At 49.8% G+C, this 17862-nt stretch overlaps 1 protein-coding gene across 3 annotated transcripts in view; it reads left to right on the top strand.

Moving 5' to 3' along the window:
• The window catches only part of exoc3l1 (exocyst complex component 3-like 1), a 175495-nt gene that overhangs the window by 120396 nt on the left and 37237 nt on the right, over window positions 1–17862 (top strand). For all 3 annotated transcript variants that reach the window (XM_072518558.1, XM_072518560.1, XM_072518559.1), the window contains exons 6-7: window positions 8057–8182; window positions 11091–11191. In XM_072518558.1, the coding sequence (XP_072374659.1) occupies window positions 8057–8182; window positions 11091–11191 (227 nt within the window). The remainder of the gene's footprint in view (window positions 1–8056; window positions 8183–11090; window positions 11192–17862) is intronic.

Genomic DNA, 17862 nt, shown 5'->3' on the forward strand with positions numbered 1-17862 from the left:
CAACCCATGATATCGCTGATACCCAAAAAAGACAAAGACCTGACAGAATGTGGATACATAGACCCATTTTGCTGCTCAAAGTAGACGCGAATGTCATAATATATACCAGTATATCATGGTGCAGACACATACTGATGGACACACAGTGGGACCAATCAACATACACAACACCGCAGCCAATCACCAGTGAGAGCACACGCACTATAAAGACAGGAGCATCAGAGTTCCCGCTCATTCGAGTTGCAGCTAGCTAGCAGGACAGAGCTCACAGCCTGCAACACAGACATTCACCATGTGCTGAGAGCATCAACTTGTTAGGACAAGGCAGAGGTCTTTAGTTAAAGCTAGTATCGTATTAACCCACAGTCTAAGTATGTTTAAATAGTTAATGATTCAATAAAATAGTGTTGCACTGTTTCAAGTGTTGGTGACCTGTATGTGACCAGAACACCCAACACACCATGATACCAGGGGTGGTGGAATACTAGCACTTCTTAGACCTACCTGCAAGTGATCTGCCTTCCGCCAGCATTCCGTCATCCTGCGACATGGGCAACATCAGCCCGCCGCCGCCGCTCCGCATCGCCGGCAACCTCGGGGCCAACTGGAAGATTTTCAAACAGCACTTCCAGCTCTTCCTCGAAGCCACGGACAGGGAGGGCGCCTCGGACACCAGAAAGATTGCTCTTCTCCTCTCCACGGCCGGGGACCATGCCATCCACATTTTCAACTCTCTCACCTTCGCAGATGATGAAGACAAGACGAAGTTCAAGTCGGTCCTCCTCAGGTTTGACACTCACTGCAGCATTGGGGCGAATGAAAGTTTTGAACGCTGCGTGTTCCAGCAGCGTTTGCAGGGTAAGGATGAACCTTTCCAATCCTTTCTCACGCACCTCCGCATCCTTGCTCAATTTTGCAGCTACGGGCCCACCTCCGACTCCATGATACGCGACCAGATCGTTTTCAGTGTTCAGTAGGACCCCCTGGGCGAAATTCTCCCCCAACGGCGGGATGCCCGCCGACTGGCGCCAAAGCCGGCGCCAATCAGACGGGCATCGCGCCGGCCCAAAGGTGCGGAAGGCTCCGCATCTTTGGCGGCCTAGCCCCAACATTGAGGGGCTAGGCCGACGCCGGAGGGATTTCCGCCCCGCCAGCTGGCGGAAATGGCGTTTGTTGCCCCGCCAGCTGGCGAGGAAATGCGGCGCATGCGCGGGAGCGTCAGCGGCCGCTGTCAGTTTCCCAGCGCATGCGCAGGAGCGTCAGCGGCCGCTGTCAGTTTCCCGCGCATGCGCAGTGGGGAGAGTCTCTTCCGCCTCCGCCATGGTGGAGGCCGTAGCGGAGGCGGAAGGGAAAGAGTGCCCCCACGGCACAGGCCCGCCCGCGGATCGGTGGGCCCCGATCGCGGGCCAGGCCACCGTGGGGGCACCCCCCGGGGTCAGATCGCCCCGCGCCCCCCCCCCAGGACCCCGGAGCCCGCCCACGCCGCCTGGTCCCGCCGGTAAATACCAGGTTTGATTTACGTCGGCGGGACAGGCAATTCCTGGGCGGGACTTCGGCCCATCCGGGCCGGAGAATCCATCGGGGGGTCCCGCCAACCGGCGCGGCCGGATTCCCGCCCCCGCCCAATCTCCGGGAGCGGAGACTTCGGCGGGGGCGGGGGCGGGATTCACGGCGGCCAACGGCCATTCTCCGACCCGGCGGGGGGTCGGAGAATGACGCCCCCTATGTCAGCAGCTCCTCAAAATAAAGCAACTCATCCGAGCGACCGCCATCGAGACCTGTGTCTTACATGAAAACGCCACGAGTCGGTATTCCCATATACAAGCGGCTGAAACGGTGTGGCAAAGTCCCCACGAGGCGGAACGGGTCCAAGTGATTGAGCACCTCCAGGGCCTCAGCCTGGATGAGGGTGGCCATTTCGGGCACTTTTCGCGGACTACTGCGCTTGTACGCACCAAACGAGGGGACGGCGACGTTGAGGAACGTAATGCGCAGGCGCGCACCACGCACAGCCGCACCGCGCATGCGCGGTGGCGCAGTGAACGTGCTGACGCCACGACATGTGGCAACTGTGGCTCCGCCCATTTAAAGCGGCAATGCCCCGCAAAATCTCGACAATGTCTAGGATGTGGAAGACTTGGCCACTATGCTGCCTTCTGTAGAGCAGCTCAGCCTACCAACTCCCATCGCTTCAGCCAACCTCGCAGGAATGTTCGGGCAATTCAACCCACAGCCACCGAGTCCGATGCGGACCTCCCACACAGCAGTGACACCGAGGACCCGAAGGTGCCTTTTCAAGTCGGTGTCGTAACGCAAAACAGGCTGTCCCCGAAGCAAAGACACCAGCCGCTGTTGGTATACAGCATCGATCCAGACGATGAGTGGTGTGCCACCCTGATGGTCAACCGGTCCCAAATACGATTCCGCCTGGACACTGGTGCCTCCGCCAATCTCATGGCGTGGTCTGCTTTCCAAAGCCTTTGTGTCAAACCAGCCATCCTTCCATCGGCCTGCCAGCTATTGGACTACAATGGCAACATCATTCCTGCTACCGGCTCGTGCCAACTTGAAGTGACGCACAAGTCATGGAAAGCCATCCTTCCTTTCGAGATTGTGGGCTCCTCGAAGGACTTCCTGCCTGGCGCACAGGCGTGCAAGCTGTTGAACCTCGGTCAAAGAGTTCACTCTCTCTCCTGATGACACGTATGCCTTCCAGGACGCTGACTTCAGGGCGCAACTCAACGCCATCATCGACCAGCACCGCGACGTCTTTGAAAGCATGGGCACGCTCCCATATACTTACAAGATCCTACTCAAACAGAACGCCACGCCTGCGGTGCATGCACCTCGCAGAGTCCCAGCACCCCTCAAGGACCGCCTCAAGCAGCAGCTGCAGGACCTCCAGGACCAAGGAGTGATCTCAAGAGTTACGGAACCAGCCGACTGGGTCAGTTCCATGGTGTGTGTAAAAAAGCCTTCCGGCGAGCTGAGAATTTGCATTGATCCCAAGGATTTCATAGAATTTACAGTGCAGAAGGAGGCCATTCGGCCCATCGAGTCTGCACCGGCTCTTGGAAAGAGCACCCCACCCAAGGTGGACCACCCAAGGTCCACACCTCCACCCTATCCCCATAACCCAGTAACCCCACCCAACACTAAGGGCAATTTTGGACACTATGGGCAATTTTTTAGCATGGCCAATCCACCTAACCTGCACATCTTTGGACTGTGGGAGGAAACCGGAGCACCCGGAGGAAACCCACGCACACACGGGGAGGATGTGCAGACTCCGCACAGACAGTGACCCAAGCCGGAATCGAACCTGGGACCCTGGAGCTGTGAAGCATTTGTGCAATCCACAATGCTACCGTGCTGCCCGATTTGAATCGCAATATCATGAGGGAACATTATCCAATTCCCAAGCGCGAAGATGCAAGATGGCCTTCACCAAACTTGATGCCTCGTAAGAATTCTGGCAAATCCAGCTCGACAAATCCAGCAGGAAACTGTGTACCTTTAACACCCCCTTTGGCAGATATTGTTACAACAGGATGCCGTTTGGGATCATATCGGCTTCAGACGTGTTCCACAGGATCATGGAACAAATGATGGAAGGCATTGAAGGTATTCGCGTCTATGTCGACGACATAATCATTTGGTCCACCGCCCTGCAGGGGCATGTCAGTCGCCTCCAGCGCGTATTCAAACGCATATGGGAGCAGGGCCTACGCCTCAACAGAGCCAAATGCTCTTTTGGTCAGACGGAACTCACGTTCCTAGGGGAACTCATCTCCCAGTTGGGTGTGCGGCTGGATGTGGACAAGGTGGCTGCTATCACAGCCATGAAACGGCCAGAGGACAAGAAGGAGGTCCTCCGATATCTGGGCATGGTCAACTTCCTAGGGAAGTTCATCCCTAACCTCGCTTCTCATACCACGGCTCTCAGGAACCTGGTCAGGAAGACGACAGACTTCCAATGGCTTCCTGCCCACGAGCGCGAATGGAGAGAACTTAAAACCAAACTCACCAGGGCCCCGGTCTTAGCCTTTTTTGATCCAGCGAAAGAGACAAAGATTTCGACCGATGCCAGCCAATCTGGCATTGGGGCAGTGCTCCTGCAACGCGATGTGGCCTCATCATGGGCCCCCGTTGCATATGCGTCATGTGCCATGACCCCCACGGAACAGCGCTACGTGCAGATAGAAAAGGAGTGCCTGGGCCTGTTGACCGGTGTCGTCAAGTTTCATGATGATGTGTATTGCCTTCCCCAATTCACCTTCGAGACCGACCATCGCCCGCTGGTCAATATAATACAGAAAGACTTGAATGACATGACTCCTCGCCTCCAGCGTATTCTGCTCAAGCTCCGGCGATACGACTTCCAGCTGGTATACACCCCGGGCAAAGACCTAATCATTGCCGACGCTCTCTCCAGGGCAGTCAACACTCCGTGTGACCCAGCGGGATTCATCTGCCAGGTTGACGCCCATGTGGCCTTCGTGGCCTCCAATCTACCTGCCACGGCTGAACGCCTCGTCCAAATTCGCCGCGAGACAGCGGCTGACCCTTTGCTACAGCATGCCATGCGCCACCTAACAGACGGGTGGCTCAAGGGCCAATGCCCGCAGTTCTACAACATGAGAGATGATCTGGCGGTAGTCGATGGTATTCTCCTGAAACTGGACCGCATTGTCATCCCGCACAGCATGCGCCAGCACATCTTGGAACAGCTACACGAGGGCCATCTTGGCGTGGAGAAGTGCCGCCGACGGGCCCGAGAGGCAGTGTACTGGCCCGGCATCAATGACGACGTCGCCAACACAGTGCTCAACTGCCCCACTTGTCAGCGCTTCCAGCCGGCCCAACCACGTGAGACCCTACAGCCCCATGAGTTGGTCACGTCCCCTTGGTCCAAGGTCGGCGTTGACCTGTTCCACGCGCTGGGCAGGGACTATGTCCTGATTGTAGATTACTTTTCAAACTACCCGGAGGTGGTACGTTTATATGACATCACATTGTCTGCAGTCATCCGTGCCTGTAAGGACACCTTTGCTCGACATGGCATCCCACTCACTGTGATGTCGGACAATGGCCCCTGCTTCGCAAGCCAGGAATGGTCCAACTTTGCCAGGAGGTACAACTTGGTGCATGTGTCATCCAGTCCCCTGTACACCCAATCCAACGGCAAAGCGGAGAAGGGCGTCCACATAGTCAAACGGCTCCTCTGCAAGGCTGCCGTTGCTGGGTCCGATTTTTACCTCGCCCTGCTGGCCTATCGCTCGGCCGCACTGTCCACTGGCCTGTCGCCAGCCCAGCTGCTCATGGGTCGCACCCTCAGGACGACGGTGCCGTCCATTCATGTCCCAGACCTCAACCACGTTCCGGTCCTTCAACGAATGCAACTGTCTCATGCATAGCACAAGGCGGCTCATGACTCCCGTGCAGCTGATCTCCCTGCTCTGGCTCCAGATGACAACGTCCGCATCCATCTTCTGGATGGTGGCTCGTCTGCAACCGCTGTGGTTCTTCGGCAGGTGGCTCCCCGCTCGTTCCTGCTTCGTCTACCGGATGGCTCCATTGTGCGCCGCTATCGACGTGCCCTTCGTCTCGTTCCACGCTCGCTGCGTGATCCTCCACCATTGCCACACCCTCCTGTTGACCCTGACCTGGACTATGCAGAGATTCCGGTCACTCTGCATCCTCCTCACTCTGACGCAGTCCAGCCCGCTCCTCAGTCGGCGGCTCCCGACCCACCCTTGAGGCAGTTAACCAGAATTCGTCGCCCACCTCAGAGACTTAATTTGTGAACTTTGTGGACTTATAGACTTTCTGAATTGTTTTGTTCTTCCGTTTAATCGTTCAAGTGGTTTGTATATAGCGTTCATCTCATTATTCTTGTGACACACTGGTTTTTTTCTGCACCGGGCACCTTCCCATGTAAATAGCTTAGTTTTTATGTACATAGTCCTGTAAATATTTTGCACACACGTCGTCAGGAACATTCACTATTCACTATTTATTGCCACGCAGGTACGTTTTTTATAAAAGGGGGGATGTCATAATATACATCAGTATATCATGGTGCAGACACACACTGATGGACACACAGTGGGACCAATCAACATACACAACACCGCAGCCAATGACCAGTGAGAGCACACGCACGATAAAGACAGGGAGCATCAGAGTCCCCGCTCATTCGAGTTGCAGCTAGCTAGGAGGACAGAGCTCACAGCCTGTAACACAGACATTCACCATGTGCTGAGTGCATCGACTGGTTAGGACAAGGCAGAGGTCTTTAGTTAAAGCTAGTATCGTATTAACCCACAGTCTAAGTATGTTTAATCAGTTAATGATTCAATAAAATAGTGTTGCACTATTTCATGTGTTCGTGACCTGTATGTGATCCAGAACACCCAACACATCAGCGAAGATACTTGCAAAAGTCCTGGCTAAGAGACTGGAAAACTGCGTACCAGAAATGGTCGCAGAGGACCAGGTGGGCTTTGTCAAGGGTAGACAGTTAACTATGAACATCAGGCGGTGCTGAATGTAACAATGGCCCCATCTGGGGAGAGAACACCAGATATGATCGTTTCCCTGAACACAGAAATGGCCTTCGACAGAGTTGAGTGGAAGTACCTCCTCGAGGTACTGGAGCGGTTCAGGCTAGGAACAGGGTTCACCTCCTGGATGAAACTCCTGTACAACGCCCCCAAGGCGAGCATTTGAACCAGCACCACCAGCTCTGAATACTTGCAGCTGCACAGAGGCACAAGGCAGGGTTCCCCACTGTCCCTGCTCCTATTCACCCTAGCAATCGAACCCCTGGCGATCGCTCTGCAAGATGCAAAAGACTGGAAGGGCATCTATGCGGATGACCTGCTCCTCTACATCTTGGACTCACAGAATGGCCTGAAAGTAATCATGAAGCTCCTGGAAGAGTTCAGGGCCTTCTCGGTCTACAAATTCAACCTGGGCAACAGCGAGGCATTCCCAGTGAATCTGAACGGGGGAGGGACAGAGCTGGGGGTCTACCATTCAAACAAATTCCGCTACCTGGGGATCCAGATAGCCCACAACTGGACACAGATCCATAAATGATCTTAATGATCTCAATGTACTTTATGATCTGTTGAGCAGCTCGCAGAAAAATATTTTTCACTGTACCTCGGTACTCGTGAAAATAAACAAAATCCAATCCAAATGGAATCTGACCAGTCTGGCGGAGGAAGTTAAAAAGGACCCACAGAGATGGGATGCACTCCCGCTTTCCCTGGCGGGGAGGGTGCAGACGATCAAGATGAACATGGTACCAAGGTTCCTCTTCCTGTTCAGATGAATATCAATCTTCATCCCCCAAGGCCTTTTTCCAAAGGATAGACAAAATTATTATTGGGGGGGGGCGGGGAGAACCCAAGGATCCCCAAGTCTACACTGCAAAGGAGGAAAAACATGGGCGGCCTGGCCCTCCTGAACCTGCCATACGACCACTGGGCAGCCACAGCCGAGAGGGTGAGGGTACAACTAGCCAGCGATTCAGCTGATCACGTAACTATTCTTGGTGAGATGTGAGGGCGGGCCAGGTTCCTTGCCCTGTCTAGTGGAGTTGCTCAGAGTCTGCTGCTTAAACTGGGAGGCGGTGGTGTAGTGGTATTGTCACTGGACTAGTAAACCAGAGACCCAGAGTAATGCTCTGGGGACCCAAGTTCAAATCCCGCCACTGCAGATGGTAAAAATCCGGAATTAAAATCTAATGATGACCATGAAATCATTGTCGATTGTCGTAAAAACCCATCTGGCTCACTAACGTCCCTTAGGGAAGGAAATCTGCCGCCCTTACCTGGTCTGGCCTACGTGTGACTCCGGACCCACAGCAATGTAGTTGATTCTTAACTGTCCCCTGAAGGGAAATTAGGGATGGGCAATAAATGCTGGCACAGCCTGCGATGCCCACATCCCATGAACGAATAAAAGAAAAAGCCAGGATTGTCAAGAGAGTCCAAACTATTTCAAATCAACCAAGCCCTTGGTTTTCATTATTTCTTCATTACAGCTGGCCGTGTCAGACTGGATGCAGAAAGCACAGGAAGCTGAGGTGAACGACTGGTACCGGGAGGAAGAACCCGAGTCTGACCACGAAGGTTACTGCCACTCCAGCCTGCCGGTGATTGTGACCCAGGTTAGTGAAAGGCCAGCACTATAATGTGAACCCAGTGCATTTAGATTGTTCAGTGTCATGGATGGTACGTGATGAGCTGTGAGTACCACGGGGCATTGGGGACCTACAGCCAGTTGCTATTCATGACATTTCTGTTTTCTTTTATACAGTGTGTGGATGGCCTCATGTCTGCTTGATATTTAAAATATAAACAGCAACAAGGAAGGATGAACCTATTCTCTGCAGAAGGGCAGATTCTCCCTTCTCCCCTGGGCCTCCCTGAGGCTCGTTTGTTGCCATGGTGAGGCCCTCTAACTGAAATACAACCTGAGTCTTTCATTAGACCTTTGCACAGAGATTGCCAGCACAATCAGTCATTTAGGGAGTAAATCAGATTTATCAGAGACTGCCCTGATAACATGAGCTGTAGGTACCAATTTTTCCCTTAAACTGGGGGCTCTGAAGTTCACTGCCAGCACGATTCCCCCTCAGTCAGAAACTTGTGGTTTAAATGCCATTCCAGAAACTTGATCATATAATCTTGGTTCGTACATCAGTGCAGTATTGGAGGGGCGGGGGGGTTGCCCTCTTTTGGATGAGATATTCAATCACGGTTCTTCCTGCCCTCAAGTGAATGGAAAACAAATCCCATGGTACTAACTTAAAGCAGACCAGGGAAGCTATCCCTTGGTGCCCTGACCAATATTTATATCGCAACTGTGAATCGCTGAATAAGGTTTATTGGGCTATCATCACTTTGCTGTTTGTGGGATCTTGCTGTGCTCAAACTGGCTGCTGCATTTCCTACATTACAACAGTGGCTACGCCTAAAAAATACTTCATTGGCCGCAAAGTGCTTTGTTACATCTTTTTTTTAAAATTAGAAACATAGAATTCACACAGTGCAGAGGGAGGCCATTCGGCCTATAGAGTTTGCTCCGACCCACCGAAAGAGCACCCTATCTAGGCCCGATCTCCCTCCCTACCCTGGTAACCCCATCTAACCTGCACCTCTTTGGACACTAAAGGGCAATTTAGCATGGCCAATCCATCTAATCTGCGTATCTTTGGACTGTGGGAGGAAACCGGAGCACCCCAGGAAACCCACGCAGACGCGGGGAGAAAGTGCAAACTCCACACAGACAGTGACCCAAGGCCGGAATCGAACCCGGTTCCCTGGCGCTGTGAGGCATCAGTCTAACCATCGTGCCACTGTGCAGCCCTCTTCGTGACATCTGACAGTTGTGAAAATCCTTTCCTTTCTTGTATTATTTTCAGCTGCTGACTCACCTGTGCCCAAACCCCAATAGTGCCTGTTACCCAATTTCGAATTGGTGGGGTTGACGGTGTGAATAGGCTATTTGACCATGTTGGGAAGCACAGCTGAACCTGCCCTATCCTCACCAAATGTCCACCACAATTCAGGATTACTGGACTAGGATCAGGAGCAGGAACACCACCTGATACCTTCTCCCACCCTTAAGCCAGGGACATGCATAGCAATTGTGGCAGCCACATGGGCCTGAAAGTTTTATCGGGGGTCAGAGTCCCAGGGTAGAAAGTGGGTCCCAAGTCCACACTTACACACAGGTGGGATCTCCTTGGTAATTTTACCACAGGAAGTCTCCTAATTGGCCACCTCTGGGCCTTTCATCCAACTTGGGGCAGTGGACAGGCTCCTGAAGTTGCAGGCCCAATGAGAGGGCCAGCAGCTAGCCTTAAGCACTGGTTGATTGAGGGCCTACAGCAGGTACTTTCCAAAACTAAACAATTTAGGGACTGGGGGTCAGAGAGGTCACTCCTCGGGGGAGATTAGAGGGGCCTAAGTTCCCTGCTTGCAGTCCCCCCTTTCGGCCCTCCTGGGATACCAAAGGGAGGTCGTCTGCATTTGGGAGGAGGGGTAGGGGAATTACCTGTCAGCAAAATGTCAATTGCCCTGTAAAGTATCCCACCTCACTGGGGCTCTTTGCAACTTAGCTGGCTGCTAGCAAAATACCCCATAGCATGGTCGACACGGTTCCCCACTATTTTATCCCTCTCCCTCCCAACTCCCAACCTACCACCAGAGGTCCAGTACAGTCCAAGCAATGGTGTTTCAGGTGATGAGAGGATTAAGTAGGACAAATTGAGAGAAAACATTTCTCTGGTGTAAGAGTCTAGAACAAGGGGTGCAGATCCTTTTATTTTTTTCACTCAAAAGGTAGTGGACATCTGGAACTCTCTCCCTGCAAAAAAATTATGGTCAAATGAAAATTTCAAAACTGTCTCTATGTTCCTCACCAACATCCCAACTGAGATCAGTGAACTGGTGGATAGAACCACCCAAACCACAACCTCAACCATCTAGAAGGACAAGGGCAGCAGAAGCATGGGAACACCATCACCTGGAAGTTCCCCTCCAAATCACTCCACATCCTGACTTGGAAATATATCAGCCGTTCCTTCACTGTCATGGGTCAAAATCCAGGAATTCTCTCCTATGCGACACTCTGGGTGCACCTACACCTCAGGGACTGCAGTGGTTTGAAAAGGCTCACCACCACTTTCTCGAGGGCAATTAGGGATGGGCAACAAATGATGAGCTAGCCAGCGATGCCACATAACAAAGAATGAATTTAGAATGGAGATGGTGACTGTCTAATTAGTATGGATCCTTAATGTCCTGTGCTGCACGCCGACACTCAGCTTTTAGATGGATGTGAGAGACAGCAGTGTACAAAATTGACCAGTAAGAAAATCAACTCGATAGTGCCGTTCCAGTAGTTTCTGTATAACTAATTCAATAGTAAAATGAATAACAACTGGAATTTTAAAGAAGATGAGCAGCTATCACCTCAATTGGACCCTCCTGACAGAGGTTAAGTTATACCTCGTGTTGTGCATTGTGCACAGTTACCTCGACCTTCAAACTTTACCCTTTTTCATCTAGATGCTGGAAGAGAATGTCCAGGTGGCGATGGTGATCAGTGACTCACTCAGAGACAAGATGGTGGCAATGGCCCTACAGGAACTGGAATCTTTCCTCTACAGGTAATCTATGCATTAATACTGTTATTAGAAATACTTTCAATAACAGGCATGGCTCACACTCAGACAGTGACCTTAAAATAATGCCGTTTATTTGAGAGAAACCGTTATAATTTCCCGACCTAACAGATAAATCTCTTGAACTGAACCAGGCAAGAAAGAAGTTGTTCAATTGCAGCAACACTTCCCGACTTTTATATTCTATTCCTTTTGCTATAAATGCCAAAATAACATTTGCCTGCTCTGCCTGCATACTAGTTTTCATGCACAATGACACCAAGGTCCCTCTGCACCTAAGCACTCAAAAGTTTCTCTCTGTTTAGATAATAAGTTGCCTTTCCATTTTTCTGACCAAAATGGATTATCACACACTTATCCACATTAAACTCTATCTGCCAAATGTTGAATCACTCACCTAAGTTTATTCGAGCAACTTTGATTTATTTTGGATTTTCAGGAATTATTTGGCAAAAAAGATCCACACAAACCTGCTCATTTGCATGATTGTGGTGAGCAGTACAGCACTGAACGCACTGCTGAATGACAGCACACCTCAGCTGGGAGCCCAGGTTTGTGCAACACTAGCACCAACTTACCTCTGAAAGGTGAGGCACATTCTGGCTGTAGCAGGGGCTAGAGCTGTGTAGGGAAACATTTGAAAACTTTCAGGCAGGACAGAAAATGGTGCATCAGGCGAGAGGATATAACCCCCCACCCACCCCACTCCCCCTGGGGCTTTCAAATGCTGCACTGGAGTTGCTGGTGCAGATGATGGCCCGGAGGAGAGAGATTCTCTTCCCTGAGGGGGCCAGGAGACCTTTGAATCAGGTACTGAGAAGGCAGTGGTGATCAATGCCACCGGTCTGACACTGAGGATCTGGATGAAGTGCCGCAAGAGGTTCAATGACCTCACATGAGTGGTCAAGGTCAGTAAGTGTATCCTTATACATGCTGTATGTATCCTACCAAGTGCACCATTGGCTTCCCACGTTGCTGTGTTCGCCTCACCTCCTTCATCTGCATGCCACCAATCAATCACAGCTACAATATAAACTTCATATATGCTTCTCAAACCCCCATACATATAGCGCTGCTGGAAGCTGGACACCACAGATCTTCAGAAAAGAGGGAATTTTGCAGAAGTCTGTTCCCACAGTATCTCCTCTGCTGTGCATCACAGGCAGCAAACAGCCTCTATTCATCACGTTCTGTTGGACAGACTTAGTGAATAATTCAAATCTGCAAATTCTGTTTTTTAAAAATATTTTACTCTATTTTCCTCAGCCTGCAGAAAATACCCCACCTCACTTCAAATAAGGTTTTGCCGCTTTGCTAGGATACGACTGCACAGGTCAACAGAACTAATAGCAGGGTATTCAGCATGGGATTAGGGTAGGGGAACCTTCTCAACTATCACCATTGAATGTTCGGCCACACTCACTCAGACACGCACACACATATGCACACTGGATGGTGACAACGAACAGGAGTCAGGCTGATTTCTCACAGTCTAGGAATGTTGACGTTAATTGCAGTTCCCTCATTGCTATAGCTGAGGTCAGCTAACTCAACACAGGCCAAGCCTGAATCTTAGGACCTTGATTACACGTGAGGACAATCCACACCTTCTCAAAGGTCATTTGGGGATGGGCAATAAATGCTGTCCCTGCCAGCGACACCCAAATCCCAAGAATGAATTTTTTTAAACGATGAATATACCCATCCAGGAGCAATGGGCTGTTTTTAATCAGCAGTTGTGATGAATGTAGGAATTTTAGATACATTGTATTATAGGTTTCTGGTGAAGTAAAGGTTAAAAGCCTGGATTTGAATGTGTTTGACCGCTGAAATCATGTTTTAAAAGATTCTTAGGTTGAAAGACAACAAAGCTTTTGGGAGCTAGAGGTGCAATTAACCTTTGTAAAAAGCTTGGGCTAATGCAATTTTGTTTTGATTAATGGGAGTTAATTTGTTTTCAGCTTTGTGAGATTGCTGGGTGGAGCTAAGACATCAGACTGCTTGAGAAAGCATTTTCAGTTCAGTCCTATTCTGAATGAAGCTGGGACTACAAGTCAGGTTTTGCTCTTTGTGGTTTAGCTAAAAGAAATTAACAGTCCTTAAAGCAATGCCGACTTGTCTGAGAACAAGGGGCTGAACTAAGCCAGTTGAAAACAGATTTTGAAGAATTTCTTTTTTTTTAATAAATTTAGAATACCCAATTAATTTTTTCCAATTAAGGAGCAATTTAGCGTGGCCAATCCACCTACCCTGCACATCTTTGGGTTGTGGGGGAGAAACCCATGCAAACACGGTGAGAATGTGCAAACTCCACAGGGACAGTGACCCAGGGCCGGGATTGAACTTGGGACCTTGGCGCTGTGAGGCAGTAGTGCTAACCACTGCACCACCATGCTGCCCTTTTGAAGAATTTCTGACAGGAGTCATATTTTTTCTGTAAAGCAGTGTCAAAAGATCTCTTTCTCGAAGACTAAATTTGTAAAGCAAGTATTCCTCTTTGCCATCGGTATTTGAAGTGGATTGAAAGCTGAGATGACTTATCTTCTTGTTATTTAAGTGGGAATAAAGATAGCAGTTAAGGACATTGTATTCACTGTATTGAGCAGTATTGTTTAAACGGCAATTGCAAATTATTTCCTGGTGTGATGTTAAAGATATTTTAATACTATGTTAGTGATAAAGTTTGTTTTTATCCCTATTTCTTTGTGAAATTACTCCTGGAGCAAGGTATCCTTTCCTCACAGTCTTACAAAATTAAAATAAAATATTGGGGTTTCTATCCAGTAACCTGGACACTAGCCACTGTTATGGTCTGGTCTGGGATCGTAATACAGTTTACGGAAGGCCTGACTGAGTTAGAGTGTGTTCTGAAGTATCGGTTTAACAAACACTGCCATCCTTGACAGATTCCAGGGCAGCACAGTGGCGCAATGGTTAACATTGTTGCCTCACGGCGCCGAGGTCCCAGGTTCGATCCCGGCTCTGGGTCACTGTCCGTGGGAGTTTGCACATTCTCCCCATGTTTGCGTGGGTTTTGCCCCCACAACCCAAAGTTGTGCAGGGTAGGTGGATTGGCCACGCTAAATTGCCCCTTAATTGGAAAAAATGAATTGGGTGCACCAAATTTATTTTTTAAAATTCCAAAAAAAAATCCTTGACAGATTCCTCACTCCAACTCCCAGTGATCTTTCGAAAGTGGCGGTCTATTGTAGGGTTCGATTGGCTCCGTTAGCTCGATGGCTCAAATGTACAGCAGAATAATGCCATTCGCTTGGGGTCCTTCCTTGTTCCGGCTGTGGTTGTTCATGCAGGCCTGCCTCCTTACCTTGACCATGCTTGGTGTGGAGTGGTAGCCCTCAAGCTCTATAGCCAAATGTCTCCCTCCTTCTGTGGTCCTAGTCCCCATCGCCTATGGCGGAGTGTTCCTATTAATGCAGCTTGCCCAGGATGGGAAACAGTGAGAGGAACATATTACTGGGTCAAGTGCTGAAAATACCTTATAATTAAAAATGCTTCTTCATTATATTTTTTGAATGTTAATATTTTGCTTGAGCATCGGAATTCTAACCTTTGAAACGTGGAATGTAAAAAAGAATGTTTATTAGCATTTTCCTCTCTTTATCTCCAGTCTAGCATGTGGACCAGAATAATGCAATGTAAAAGGGAATGTTTATTAGCATTTTCCTCTATCTCCAGTCTAGCATGTGGTCCAGAATAATTCCAATATCGCAGGTTGAATTCCATTCTGGCTGAGGTTGTCTTGGGTCCGGCCTACACGCCTCCAGCATGCATGTTGCAGAGTGGTGCCCCTCAAGCTATATAACTCATTATGTCTCTCTCTGATAGAGAGAGATGCTGATGGTCCCTTATGGAGTATGGCTAATTACCTTACCTCCCTCTCTCCAGTCTGTTTAGGTCTTTGAAATGTGCTGAATGAGTGCAAAACGCAAGCCTCAAATTGCTGGGTCTTTGAATGTGTTAGAAACAATGCCTTTGTAATGTCATGGTTAATGTTTGGGCATCGACCTGAAATGTTAACTCTGTTTCTCTCTCCATAGATGTTGCCAAAACTGCTGAGTATTTCCAGCATTCTCTGATTTTATGCCAGCAACAGGCATCTGTCCATGATAACATAGAAACCTAGGAAATAGGAACAGAAGTAGGCCAATCAGCCCATCGAGCCAGCTTTACCATTCAAACAAATCAGTCACCCGAGGTCTGCATCGAACCTGGGTCCCTGGCGCTGTGAGGCAGCAGTGCTAACCACTGTGCCACCGTGCCACCCCCCGAATGTCCCTGATGTCACCCCCTGGATGTCATTAGTATTCAGAAATCTATCAATTTCAGTCTTGGGCATGCCCAATGATTGAGCTTCCACAGTCCTCAAGAACACAAGAAGAATGGTCTATTGTGTAATGCAACCCCGCTTGAATTTAACCTGAAAGATCTGGAATCATCAGGGAGTGATCCTGTTGTAAATTAAAAGCTTAAAGTTTAAAGTTTCTGACATTTGAACACTTCTCTAACTTACTTCATTGGCTCTCAAGTGCTTTGGGACATTGTAAAGTTGTGAAAGGCTCTGCATAAATGCCAGTACTTTGATCCTTAAGTATGTAAATCGTTGCTTTTGCCCTCCTTCCAGTCTGATACTGAGCCTCACAGATCAAAAGATTCACCACCCTCTGAGTGAAGAAATTCCTCCTCATCTCAGTCCCAAATGCCTGCCCCTTATTCTGAGGCTGTGTCCTCTGGTTCTAGATTCACTAGCCAGAGGGAACATCCCATCTACGTCTAACCTGTCGAGCACTGTTTAAATTTTGTACATTTCATTGAGATCACCTCTCATTCTTCGAAGCTCCAGAGAAAGAGAATACAGGCCCAAGTTCCTCAATCTCTTCTCATATGACAATCCCTCCATCTCAGGGATCAATCTGGTGAACATCTATTGCACTCCCTCTATGACAAGTATATCCTTCCTCAGATAAGGAAACTAAAACTGTACACAATATTCCAGGTGCAGTCTTACCAAAGCTCTATTGCAGCAAGACATCTTTACTGCTGCATTCAAATCCCCTTCCGGATGAGGCCAACATACCATTCGCCTTACTAGTTGTGTGTTTAAGAAGTGGAGACGGTGTAAGTGGTGGGTGTCATGATATTCAAACACACACATCATGATAGACACACCAACAGACAAATCAGAACACACAACACCACAACCAATCACAGACAAAGACAGGGACAGGATAAAAGGACAAACACGACACCTGGTGGGCAGTAGATCGGGGGACAAGGACAACGACAAGACCTGTTTTAACATCACAGACAGGGAGTCCCCACGTGCAGAGTATCAAGACAAAACTGTAGATAGTAAGTTTGAATAAAACAGCGTTGTACCAAATACAACTGTGTTGGCTCATCTGTGTGTCAGAACGCCCAACACCACATGGTACAGGAGTGGATCGATACCTGCCGACTAACCTGCCATTCTGGACATGGACCTCACCAATAAACCGCAGCCGTTGCAAGTCGCGGGGAACCTTGGTACCAATTGGAAGCTCTTCAAGCAGCGATTTAACCTGTACATCCGAGCCAACGAGAAACAGAGTGCCTCGGACGAAACAAAGATTGCAATGCTCATCTCCTACGCAGGTCAGCACGCCATAGATGTCTTCAACTCACTGGTGTTCGAAGAAGGCGAAAACCAATCCAAGTATGACACAGTCATCCTCAAGCTAGACCAGTACTTTAATGTTGAAGTGAATGAAAGTTTTGAAAGATATCTTTCAGCAACGCCTGCAAGGTAAGGAGGAGCTTTTTCAACCCTTTTTGACGCACCTCCGAATTCTAGCGCAGTCCTGCGGTTATGGCAACACCTCAGAGTCCATGATCAGGGACCAGATTGTTTTTGGCGTTGCCTCCAGTGGCCTACGCCAGCAGCTTCTTAAAATCAAAAGCCTCACCTTAGCGGCTGCAGTGGAAGCCTGTGTCCTCCACGAGAATGCAACCAGCCGTTTTGCCCGATTTCAGGCGTCCGAATTGGCACGGAGGGGGTCCCCAGCCGTCGAATCGGCAAGCCAGGCCGCCCACGACGCCGAACGCATCCAGGCCGTCGATTATCTCCCGACCCGCGGCCCCGACGAGAGCGGCCACTTCCCGCGCTTTTCGCGGTCTCCCGCGCTTGTGCGCGCCAAAACCAACGGCAACATCGAGGGACGCACCGTGCAGGCGCACCCAATGCAAGATCGCACTGCGCATGCGTAGTGGCGCAACGAACGCCGTGAGCATTGACGTGCGGCAACTGTGGAGCTGTGCACTTAAAAGGGCAATGTCCTGCTAAAAACCGACAGTGCCTCCGATGTGGCAAGATGGGCCACTATGCTGCCCTTACTGTCGTGCGGCTCAACCCATGGATCCTACACATCTCCGACAACCTCGCAGACACGTCAGGACCGTCCAGCCCACGCATCAAGACTTCCAGCTAAATGATGCAGATGACCAGGATGCCTTCCGGGTTTCCGTCATCGATGTAAACAGGGTCAACACCATCAATCCGGCCGATGAGTGGAGTGCCACCCTTGAGGCGGTCAACCCGAATTCGTCGCACACCCATTAGACTGGACTTATAACACTGTTCATATGTTTAAAAAGTTAAA

This window comes from Scyliorhinus torazame, chromosome 10, assembly GCF_047496885.1.
Source record: "Scyliorhinus torazame isolate Kashiwa2021f chromosome 10, sScyTor2.1, whole genome shotgun sequence".
NCBI lineage: Eukaryota > Metazoa > Chordata > Chondrichthyes > Carcharhiniformes > Scyliorhinidae > Scyliorhinus > Scyliorhinus torazame.